Raw genomic sequence first — 12,715 nt, forward strand, 5'->3', positions numbered from 1 at the left:
CATTTCTAATTGTGCCACACAATGTAATACAAGTAAATTAAGTGACAAAATAAACAAGGCAACCTCCAAAACCCCAACCAACGAAAACATCCAAAGCTACACCTGGTTTTACTGCAAGAGTACCTTGCACCTACTACACAAGTACTCACCAGGAAATTCACTACGTCCCTACTTCCATTCTGTTTCTTATTTTGCTTAAAAGTAATCATTTTTCATATATTTCCAAGTCTTTTCTTATTCTGAAATACAACTGGACTGTACCTTCCATCTTTCTGATAAGGAGTAGTGTAAGTGCTTTTTTTATGGCATTTTTTCTGATTATGCTAGATAGTTTTGTAGTTGCATCCTCAGTAGAACTGACCTCTCACTTGCTTTGATGTGAACAATCTACTATTTGATTTCTCAAAATGTCAGACAATTAAATCTTTTTCCCAGAATGCAGGACTGATGTTATTGTGGTTTTTGCTGAATGAACTCTACATCCATACAGAAGCCTTCAGGTAACAGTAGTAAGACAAGGACAACTGCTTAATGTATTAGTATTTCCAGGTTTATCTCTGCAGAGTAGATTGTGATAATGATCAGACCCCACGAATAAAGTTTTATTTTCCTATCTGGCCTCTGAGTGCTCTCCTACTCAGAGGCCTGAACTGCACTGACTATGAAAAGCTAGTGAAGAAGAAAAGGGAAGTTGGAGCAGAAGAATTGCATCTCTCTTTTCTAATTCTAATTCTGCTCTGGGGTCATGACAGAAACCTGCCAGACAGAGAATGCTTTGGTAGGCAAAGTATATGAAAGCAACAGATTTCAGAGATGTAACTAAATTAACACAATTGTCTAGATTAATTTTAGAGATAGGAAACTAAATTCCTTTAAAATAGTCTACTTCCTTCATGAGCTGATAAACATCAATGGTCAAGTGTTTCATAAAATTTCACTCCCACCCTCTCTCATCAGGACACTGTTTTACTGCTCCAAACTTCTCAGGTTTATATTGCATGGATGATAGGGAGACTGAGGTCCCAAACTCGAAAGAGGAGGAACACAGATGTTAGGGAGCATTTATATGACATATAACTATAACAATCTGCCTAAAGATGGAAGACTGGATCCTCCTACTGTTATCTCTGTAACTGGATCATCAATAACGCCCCAGTTTATTACAGTGTCATCAATAAAAGCAATCTGCTTACCTAGGTTGGCATACATCACAAACAGATTGAAATACTGCTGCAAGTGGCGCCCATGTTCAGATACTTCCCTTCTTAGAAGATTCAGTACCGCCCTCAGTAAGTGATCACTTAAACTTAAGTTATCATAGGCCTACAGAAACAAACAAGTTCTATTGTTAGTGGCTGAATCTATCATATCTTTATTTAGTTTCTACTTTTTACTACGACAGAAAACAGAACTGGTTAAAAGATATGAGATTTATACAAGCTTCAAAGTACCAGCAGTTGGTCAGTCTTTTGTGTCTCACACAGAGAAAAAGATTCAGACAGACAGGGACTAGGACTCCCATCACTCAGTGCAATGTAAATCCAAGAAATTATGCAGCTATAGAAATGATTAACTGGGCTTTTTTTCCAATAGCAGATAGGCTTAAATAGTCAAGAAACACAGATGCAATACCACTGTTAACTTTTTAGACTAAGACAATCAAATAATCTCTACAGGTGTATCTTAAATGCCTCATAATACAGAACACTTTGTAAGCTATGGAGCTTTTACTTAATTCTTAACAAATTATTTTGCTGGACACAGTAGTGACAATATTCTGAGAAGGTAAGTGGGACCATGTAAGCAAAAGGATACATTAAAACATGACAAAGCAAAAGCTCAAAAAGGTTGGTCTTTTATAACATTGTTATCACATTAAGATGTAGACTTTTTTTGTTGTTGTTTTTCAATTCTAGGTGTGTAAAATCAGGCAATTCACAGTCTACTCCTACACAAAGTTACAATTTTTGACAATTTTACTGTTGCAAGATAATGGGATTAAAACTTAGGGAAGTCCTGCAGGTTTTTGGGTTACTGTGTTTGTTTGTGGGGGTTTGTTTGTTTGTTTTACAGTTCTAAATAAAAACAAGGGTTCACTTCCCTAGACATTACTTCACTAAAATAGCCACTGCATCTTTTTACAGATTTCACACTCCCAGCTCTATGTTCTCACTGAGCCTTCACAGAGATTCACAAATGAGGGGAAACAGAACCCTCTGACAGCAACTCTCAAACTGGTTGAGTTACATCCTGTTTCATAGTGCAAAATGGGCTGTACAGCTTTCCAGCTGACACTAATGCATCTGCTCCAGAGTTTACTTTACATTACATGCTTGTAATGAAGCACAAAGAGTAAGTATCAAAAGCTTTTCATTAGAAAATTAAATACCTGACTGGAAGGTCCAGGAGAGGCAAAAGGTGATTGACATGGTCCGTCTTGCAATGAAAAATGTGCAATAAATACTATAAGTTTTGCAAATGCACCCCTCACTTCTGCACTAGGGCATTCCAGGAGATACTCAGAGAAGCGGTTTGAAACATTAAAAAGGACGTTGTGTGCAAACCAAAAGCGTACATTCTTGCTGTGACGGAGCAGGATGCACAGGGCATCATACCTGAAACAGGAGACAACACAGTTATAACCAAACTCAGACATTAGTGAATTTTGGCAGACATGTTCTTTTGCAGAGTTTGAAGAAAATATGCATTAAAGATGATCCCCAAACATTTTTATTCACAAAATGATTCTAATCAGATAATTTGTAGTTCTTTTAGTGATACTCTTACGAGCAATCAGAAATGGAAGATATCCTTCAATTAAAAACCTAACACTTAACTGTAGCATTTTACTTCTACCACCTGTAAAAATTAAGTCAGAATTATACCCCCTAAGTACTCCTCAAAGCAGGTTCTCTGCACCATTCTCTCTGTACTGGAACTGAGGAGAGGGTAAACAGCAGAGAACACAGACGGATTTCATAAACTGTGTATACAATATATAACTAAATATGTAACCTAACAAGAATTTATAATCTCATTTAGAGATCTTAAAAAACCCCACAAAATGAAAAACCAATACCCAAAGACTAAAACATCTGTTTCATAGAGGGCCTTGAATTACTCTGTCCTTTAGCAGGAGTATTTGAACTCTTCTTGATCTCTTAAATTAAAAGGAGTAACTTAAGCTACTCTGGAAGTTGCTGCTGGGGATATGAATTTGCCATTATTACAGAACTACTTACTAGTAGCTGGTAAACTACTGGCCATGAATAGTAGATTTTCTTTCCAATTTGACCAGTAGCAACCCCTACTCCTCTCCCCAGCAGAGAATAACCCAGCTGAAGAACTAAAACGAGTAAGATGGGACTGTTTGTCACAGTGTGGATTTGATTTGCAGGCACTGTAGCAATGTACATAAAGTACTCTGCCAACACTGTCTCAGAGACTATATACATTTCACAAACAGAATTCAAATATAAGCTGCAACAATGGCTTGTAAAGAAAAACAATGGCTTTGTTTAAAACTACTAAAACAATGTAAAAATTATTCTAAATTTGTCAGAAAACGTAACTTGTTCTATGCTAGTGACAGCTTCCATTCTCTTATTATTTTTAGAAGACAGACAAAAAGACAGATTTAAGCTCTGTTTCAAAATGAAATTTGAAGCTGTTCAGATCAGCATGCTTAATTTTAAGACGAAAATTCTTCTCAGAATTTTGTATTCAAATTTTCCCCCCTTTTCATATGCACCTTCACCATGTATCTAAATGGGATCTTTTAACAGACATCAAACTTCCAAAATTGTAATTGTTGTTAAAAGACAAAATACCAATCACTAGCAGGGCCACGGACTATTTTCTTTGTATGAAATCCTGTGGTGAAGAGAAATCTAGCAGCAAGCTGAATACTAATCATAGTTATTTCTTCTGCTTCAGGCAACAGATGATCTTGTCCTAAAGAAAAATCAGAATACTCACTTGTAGACAAAGTAAAAGCAATTTTCAATAATTAAACTGATTTCAGATTACTGCTTTTGTCTGACATGGTGCTCCAGTTTTAGAAGAAACTTGATCAAAACAGCCCCTAGCTTCTATAATGTATCATTTGAAAATGCAAGCTTTAATACAGGTACCTGGAGGCTAAAATGTCTTTTAGAAATCCAGCATATCATCTTTGAGAACTGTTTTCAACAGAAGAGCCCTCTAACTTGAGTATTTTAACTTGATTTAGTAAGGCAACTGAGTAATAGCTGACAGTTTATCACAGCATTGTTTGATAAATATTGTGGCAAGTTATCACTGATGCAATATCAACTCAACAAGAGATGTTTAATTGCAGAAGTCCAGAAGGACAAGAGTATTCAAAGCAGGACACACCAAATCTTCACTGTCTAGAAAATCCTTGGCCACACAAACCAAAACTCTTCTTGCAAGAAATGAATCCATAATTATCACACTACCATACTAACCTGGAGGAGGATTTAGGTAGACACTATTGCAAGTAAGCAACTTCTTTATGAACTGGAAATATTCCAGGCTGTACTGCATCCGATTGTGCATGAACTGCACGTTCTGCTTCCGCACACTCCGCTCGATGGCTGAGGGCATTTTAATCTGGTGGGGTTTAGTGGTGATAGTGATTTCTGAAATATATTTTATTAGTTCATTGTCTTTGTCTATCGTGTCCATGCGTTCATAAAAAAGAATGTAAGCATTCCACCACCTCTTTTGGCGCCTGTAGGACATTCGCTTCATCATGTGGTCAAACACTTCGCCCATGTACTCTCCCCCAAAACACTGATTTTTCATCTCTTCATCGTCATCCATTTTACACTCTGTCACATCTCCATCATCAAATTTGTACCACCGGTTCTTCTCACCATCTCCACCATTCCTCTGGATAATGTAAGAGTAGTAGTGTCCGCCGCTGGCCTGGCCGCTGTGCACAAGCACACCCACAAGTCTGTATTTTGTGCTCCCAGAGTGTTCATTTTCCGACTGCTCATTTTGTATTATCTGATTTTCAGGATTCACGTCATCCCCTTCCAATTTTGCTACACCTGCCACTGTGTAAGGCTCCATGTCCAGTTCTCGTGGAAATTCAAAATAATCATTGAATTTGATTGCACATTCCCTTTCCCAGTCATAATCAAATCGTTTCAACTGGATTGCAAGAACTGGAGGCAACTTCTTAATCAACAAGCGTTTCACTGTATCCACCTAAAAGGACATGAACAGTTACCAGATCTCAAATTTCCATTCATATACTCTCACCAAATACCAAACTGAGTAATGAAAGGATGACTTTTCTCCTCAAACATGAACTAAGGCTGAACTTAATATGGCTGCAACATCACAGTCATACACAAATTTAATACATAAGGAATCATTACCTTTTTGTTGCATTTTTCACAATGATATGCATTTGCACCTTCCAATAAATCTCCTTTGACGTACTGTTCCAAAGAATCAAGAAGGTTTTGGTGATTCCTTATATCTACATTCAGAGTTGTGAAGGATTCCTCACACTCGTACCTAGAAATGAACAGGTAAATGTATGAGAAAGGTAGGAATGCATTCAACTTTTTATGTTTTACACATGCTACAGTGTGTAAGCAGTAAAAAGAACTATTTTTTACTGCAGTTTTCTTACAGTTACATTACAGCATCTGAACACTCTAGTTTTATGGCCAGGAATTAGACTGAAAAACACAAATACTGTATCATACATCTAAAGACAATAGTTCAAAACAGATGCCAATTCAGCAAAACACCAAACAAAAAGCCTTTTTATTTTCTTTCTAAAATCACCATCTTCATAAAACCTCTTTGAACGTTTATGACTGGCTTTGACACTGTAAGCTACAAGCAAATTTGACATAAGTTACAAAAAAATCTCTAGCAATGAACCAGCAATGCTTGAGAGACAACCACTTGATACATCCTGGAAGCAACTTTTGTTTTTAAAGATAAAGAAGTGTTGAATAAATTAAAAAAGCTGCATCTCTTCCAGTGTAACCCTGAAGGGCTTTTTTCCCTGATATGCAATCAAGCATTCAAAGACTGAATAAATGAATATTTAGAGACACTTCAACCAACAACAATATTCACTCATCCAATAAATAACTTACCAAAAATATAGAAAGGTTGTTAATTTGCCATACACAAATCCACAATTTGGGTACTATCAGTTTTTTCCTCCCTAAACTACAATCAGGGTAACATTTTTATTAATAAGTAACATTATGCAAAGCCAGTAGAGTTCCAAAACCACAGAAAATACTTCAGGATAGTACATAATATCAGGAATGAATGGTAACTCATGTTGCTTCTGGTCTGGATCTGCCATTTAATTATCCATTGCATATAAAGTAAAATCAGTGCTATCATTTTACCTTGCAGTGTTTCAACTCACTTCTAGTCACTCATTGAAACCCATGAAACCTAAGATGTTCCCTTTATAAATTCTTCTTATTCATATATTTGGTCAATTGAAGTTGAAAGACTACCACAATAAAATCCATTTGTATAATTTTTTTCCAGTATTTTAATTGCTAACTGAAGGCTAAATGAAATGGTCACCTTTCAAAATAAAGAGAATTTGCAATGGCAATGTACAGAGGTATGGACTGATAAAGAATCACACATGATCTGAAGAGAAAGAAGGCCAATGGATAGTGACAGAAATAAATACAATAATAAAAAAAAAGCCAAATTCTAAAATGAGTAAGTTCATCACTAGGCCATCCTGAATTTTGCGTGCGATTTTAACCATCCATCACAAAAAAAGAGATAGATTTAAAAAGTCTGGAGAATTACAACTTTACAATAGTGAGTTTTACTCCTTCATTAATAACCATCATCGAAACAATGAGCTGCAGACCTGCAGTCTGATTTGGCAGGGGTGGTTTCTTTCATACCTTCTATAAAGCTGAATTTCAGTATTCACATTTAAAGTTAACTACAAATACAGCAGAAGCCTTAAGAAAAAGATGAACTTTCTACACCACTGTCCTTAATTACAGGTTACATGATGAGCATGAACAGTTTTACTCATTGGAACTGAAGATTCCTACTTGGCTCAGCTCTTAACACACATTATGGAAAACCAAAGACAGCAACAACCATTGGCCAGGTATTAAAATTTTCTACATTGCATTTGGTTCCGACAATTGTTTTCACTTTTAACATGAAAAAGCTTTTTCTTTTCCAGCCTGAATCAATACACAATGCTTCACACACTATCTGTGAAGCAGAAGCAATAATGATTAAGTACTTCAAGGCACTTGTAGACGAATGAATGTTCATCTGTAGAAAAAACAAGGTAGCAAAATCTGTTAGGTTAAAAAACCCACACAAAAAGCCCACTCTTGACTCTAATTACTTTTATAAGGCCACAAACATGGGTTGTTTTTCTAAAAAAAAAGATTAAAATCTTCAACACTTACCGATGTGGGCATCCTTGACAAATCTTCTGATCAGCAAAGGACCCCCCTAAAACTTTACTTAACATTGCTGGATGGCCCAAAGCTTTTAAAGCTTCATCTAAACTGTCCACCAACGAATTAAAAAATTCTAAAGCATCGTGTTGTTCACGTAGATTTACAGGTTCACCCCAGAGTCTGAAAACAAAAGCACATTTTGTCAAATACTTTTGTTTTGTTTGCCAACAATTTCTTTTTGAAGAAGAATACTATTCTTCTAACTCCTAACAATTCCTTCTTGAAGAACCAAACTACTGGCTTTTAATGTACTATATGACCTGCTGTTCTGTCCCTGACACTTTCTGCTAAGTAAAAACAAGCTCCTGGGTATAACTTCATACTTAATTCAAGGTCTCACTATCAAAATCTGCTGAAATTCGGAAGAACCAACCTGCTGTAGACTTTAGTTTATTAACAGACTTCTACATGGTGGAAAGGCAGATAAAACTGCACAACTTCTGCTAATTTACACTTTACATCCTTGTCATTCTACTACAATTAGTTTTTTTGCACTTCAGTGATCCAGTGAACGAACATCAATACTCAATTTTCTACTTACCTAAACTGTTTCCAAAACCCTCTTGGTACATAGTACTGTAGCCTGGAAGCTGCTAAATGGCCAAAAATTACTTGGAGATGCCTCAAAACTCCAATATTGTACTCTTTTCTATCTTCAGTTTTGCTCAGTGCTGGTTTATCTTCATACTGATGTGGATAACCAAACACATCATCTCGTGGGTCAACATTGCTCTGAAAAGAAGAAAATTTGTGCAATTCACTTTCATATGTAGCTGTCTCGTAGTTAGTTTCATCCCTTGTTTAATTTAGCAATCTAAGGTGTTTCACACTCAGCTGAAAACCCAAATACTGTCTGTGTTTGCATTATCAGAGTTGTGGCAGCAGAAATAAGGTGCAGTGCTTTCCAGCAGAAATGCCTGAGGAGGAATTCTGCAAACCCTGCTACCTGGATCTTTTGAAGTGCCCCTTCAGCAGCAGACCTATTCATGTATGAAATATTATCCTATTTTCCCCAAAGATATCAGTGGAAATCGAAGTGATTGATTAGCAACTGAAATTTATTTTAACTTTTTCATAAAAAAAAAAGTAATTGCAATTTAAAGATTAGGTAATTTTATTTAATTAAATTTACCTCATTGTCCTGCTTTTCATCCCCAGACATGTCATCATCTACATCACTGCCTGTGCCTTCAATTGCAAGAATCCCATTCCTTATGGCTGGAATCATGTACAGCTGCTGAATGACAGAATTCATGTAACAAGTGGCACCAGCATTTTTCAGTCCCACAAATCCCTTTGGTGGTCGAGGCCCAACAGGTGGCAGATATTCCCATTCTGTGAGTGCTTCACAAGCTAAGAGAAAAGAGCAGAATGTGGTCAGGGAACTGTTTTGTTATGAAATAAAGAGAACATCGATGCAGTACAGAGGGCAGTTGCATAAAATTATTGTTAGTCTGTATCATACTGCAATTTAATTAAAAACAATGTTCCATCAGAAAACTTAATTGCTAAAATTAACACAACTTCTATGAAGGACAGTTCTATCTGTAATCTTAACATTATAACATTTTCTTCTACTGTGTAACCACAGAGGTGAACAGGCAGAAATTTAGTCTACTTATATATGCAACAGAAGTCTTTCCTCAATATCAGCAAGTTTCTTAGCTGAAGAATTCAGCTGAGTGAATATAGAATATATAAACAATTTATAAGCCTTCCAAAAATGATAATACTCTCAAAAATTTACAATCCTTAAAAAAATTATAGTATTTCACTTAAGTCTCAATTTTACTTGCCAGGATGCAAAACAGTTTTTAGAAAATGCTATCTATATAACTTGATAAACATTTTTTTCCTCCCGAGTCTTCTCTCTCAGGTCCCTCACATCTCTTCAAGAACATTTATGATCACCTCAGCTAACCTGCTGCTCTGTAGTTTTAACACAAAAAATTCTAATATAAGAGAGCATATTTATGTACAAGCAGATTGGTATATGATTCCCAGAGCATGCTCAATTCATACATGTGCTCTCTCTTCTCTCTGACATACCACAGAGATCTGGTGTTCTGTTGTGCTCATCAAACACTTGAATGGAAGGGAATGCCATGAAATCCCCCTAACTGTGAGGTGATAAGAAATACACTACTTCCCAATAGTAAAGGGTGAAGAAAGAATGATGAGGCAGAGGGGAAAACCATAAAGCTGCCCTTTTAATTTATTCAACTGAGATGGAACTGAACAGAAAGAGACTGAAAAACCTCAAATGACTGACTGACAGCAACATTCAAGCAAGCAGCACTGCCACTCTGAGAGGCAGTGGACAATTTCCACTTTTGGATACTACTTTTAACTGCTTAAGGTTTTGCTGAGTAATAATTCACTGTTAAATCCCACAATAGTTCGGGTTGGAAGGACCTTTAAAGATCATCTAGTCCAACTCCCTGCCATGGGCCAGAATATCTTCCACTAGACCAGATTGCTCAGGGCCCCATCTAACCTGGCCTGCAACACCTCCAGGGAGAATGTATCAACAACTGGGCAACCTGTTCCAGTGTCTCAGTATTCTCATAGTGAAGAATTTCTTCCCTGTGTCCAATCTAAATCTACTCTTGGTTTAAAATGATGGCCTCTTGTCCTGTAACTACAGGCCCTGGTACAAAACTTTTTCTTCATCTTTCTTATAAGCCACGTTTTAAATAATGAAGATCACAATAAGGTACCCCTGGATGCTTCTCTTGTCCAGGCTGAACAACCCAAACTCTCCCAGCTTTTCTCACCATATGAGCTTGGGTTTCCTTGGTTTGATGGTGTTTGGATTTTGTTTGGTGGCTGTTGTTCCCTTTCCCTGTTAATATTACAGCACAATGGCTCCAGTGTCCCTTTAGGGCTGGAGAAAATATGCTCCTGCTTTATAATTTTTAAGAAATGCTTTTTTTATGACAACAATAATCTGTGCTGAAAACAAGATTTTTGCCATCCTTGTGAAAATTAGCCCAAGTTTCTCTTGACTATTGGCTTTTGAAGCATTTGCAAGTTTTTGAACAGACTGCAATCACTACAATCTTTCTCAAGTGAGAGGGAGAAAGTTCTTTCAGTGCAGAGCTGTGCTGAGACAAGGCCAAAAAGGAATTTGAAAAAGGACTATGACAAGCAAAGAACAAGTTCAGAACTAAAAAGAGAAGCAGGACACAGCACCTGCATCTGTGGGGACAATGATGAAAAATCAGGTGAGCAACCAAGAGACTGGCTCTAAAACTAAACTGAAGATACCTGGTGAGGCTCTGGGATTAGTTAGCAAGAGTCTGAAACGATGAGACAGAAGTACTAGATACACACAGAATGAGGTTTCTGGCAGCTGGTATGGACAAAGAGGAGCAGTCAGAGATTGAGACAGGAAGGGTCAGGCTGTGCAAGTGACTGAAGCTGGAATTTGGATGTGATCATGGAATGCAAATCAGTGCATTTACTGCATAAAGAAAAACAAGTAAAGGCTACACTGGCAAACTGATTTTGCAACATTAAAAGCAGCCACAAACAAACAATGAACTAAAAAACTCAGCATTTGGTTCAGTGGATAATATAAACAAAACCTATGCTTGATATATACATTGAAGAGTAGAAAATAGATAATTAAAAGTATTACATACTAGTGATTGCTGTACCTATGTAATACATTTCAGTCAATGTGTCTACTATCTGTTTGAGATTTCGCACACATCCAACTGCTAGTGCAACGAGGAGCTCAAAGCCAGCATTAATAGTGGCTGGTGAACTACAGACTGGTATGGCCTGCTCAGCAGGCAATTCTCCATTCCTCATGTATTGTAGATAAACATTGGATGCTGGGAAGATGAAATCATCTATCAACTCCTGAAAAAAAAGACAATAAATCACCTGTTACCATGGAAATTATTTTATAAGAGAGTAAGAGTTATTACATAAATGAATGTCTGAGAACCAGAGAGGTACTTAGAAACAAAAAAACAAGAGTAAAGTTGAGACCAACACCATAAAGAGCTTTTAAATTTAGAACAGAAGAACTCCATTCTAAAGCGGTTCCTTGCAAACCCACCTCCCTACTGAAAGTTAAAAATAAATCTGTACTGTTCTTGATTGATAAAAAATTTCTTTTGCAAAACCAGTATTATCTACAAAGTGCCTTTTCAATTAATGCTGAAAAACCAACACTCCTGCTCTATAATATCAGAGGTACAAAGAAAACATGTGTGATTAAAGAGATGCTCAGATGCGATGCATTTGTTCAAACCTGCCCTAAGCATTAATAGCACTAATTAAGAACATATTGGATGGAAACAATGGGAAACCATTACAGGGGTAATGAAGAAAAGCAGTCCTGTACAGGATTATCCTGTATCTAGCTCACTGTCTTTTTGTGATGTTTGTCAAGTACTGGAATACAGTAAAAATGAGAATGTAAAAGACACTTTACGAATGAAACATGCAATTTTAAAATTGATTTTAAAATCGATTTTTAAAGAAAACATTAAACTCAAATCAAAAGTATTTTATGGATAGAGCCCACAAAGATGTGACGCCTTTTTTACTTATTTATAGGTAAAAACAAACAACAACAAGAATCCCAAAAATCCACCCCCCCTTCCTCAGAAAAGCCCCTAAAACCTCACAAAGACAAAAAAAATCCCCTCCAGAGGTCAAAAAACTTTAACTTACTTTAATGAGATTAGCACCTCCTTTTTCACAACCAATATGGTATTTCTTCTCAGGTGTCTGGAACGCTAACAACTCTTTTGTTACTCCAAGGTGACCCTCTAAGATCGTTTCTTCAACACCTGTTTCCCCTGTTCTCTTTACTTCATCCTGTCATTTAAGAGAAAGTTAGGATACGCCAAATAGCAAAGAAGCTCAGAACTGCAGTTTACAACAAAGCAAATAAAACCCCTAATTATCAGGAATGAACTGATCCTGAAACTTACCCTGATTCTCTTAAGCCAGTCAATTTCATTATTAAGAAGAACTTCAGCATTGGGTACATTAATATTACTGTTGTAAGCATAGTTAAGAAGATGTCTTAAGAGGGTGAAGTAGTCTCCAGAATGCTTAGCTCTCTCTCTTGCAGTGCTCTGTGTAAACCAAAAGCAAAAGAGAATTTATACATGCTTCTACTAACAGTACAACACCAATATATTTTCCCTAAATCTTGCAGTAAACTTAAAACAAGTGTAAGGTAATTT

At 36.6% G+C, this 12,715-nt stretch overlaps 1 protein-coding gene across 6 annotated transcripts in view; it reads right to left on the reverse strand.

Annotated features, from left to right (window-relative positions):
* The window catches only part of USP9X (ubiquitin specific peptidase 9 X-linked), a 98,565-nt gene that overhangs the window by 11,830 nt on the left and 74,020 nt on the right, over positions 1 to 12,715 (reverse strand). For 4 of the 6 annotated variants that reach the window (XM_015625791.3, XM_015625778.3, XM_019006450.2 and 1 more), the window contains 11 exons: positions 12,458 to 12,604; positions 12,195 to 12,341; positions 11,150 to 11,372; positions 8,635 to 8,855; positions 8,044 to 8,234; positions 7,449 to 7,622; positions 5,394 to 5,535; positions 4,470 to 5,220; positions 3,831 to 3,954; positions 2,390 to 2,615; positions 1,194 to 1,323 (listed from right to left, as the gene is read on the reverse strand). In XM_015625791.3, coding sequence (XP_015481277.1) covers positions 1,194 to 1,323; positions 2,390 to 2,615; positions 3,831 to 3,954; positions 4,470 to 5,220; positions 5,394 to 5,535; positions 7,449 to 7,622; positions 8,044 to 8,234; positions 8,635 to 8,855; positions 11,150 to 11,372; positions 12,195 to 12,341; positions 12,458 to 12,604 — 2,476 coding nt within the window. The remainder of the gene's footprint in view (positions 1 to 1,193; positions 1,324 to 2,389; positions 2,616 to 3,830; positions 3,955 to 4,469; positions 5,221 to 5,393; positions 5,536 to 7,448; positions 7,623 to 8,043; positions 8,235 to 8,634; positions 8,856 to 11,149; positions 11,373 to 12,194; positions 12,342 to 12,457; positions 12,605 to 12,715) is intronic. The other 2 variants (XM_015625782.3, XR_004495906.1) reach the window with 2 other exon arrangements.

The sequence above is a fragment of the Parus major genome, chromosome 1 (assembly GCF_001522545.3).
Source record: "Parus major isolate Abel chromosome 1, Parus_major1.1, whole genome shotgun sequence".
NCBI lineage: Eukaryota > Metazoa > Chordata > Aves > Passeriformes > Paridae > Parus > Parus major.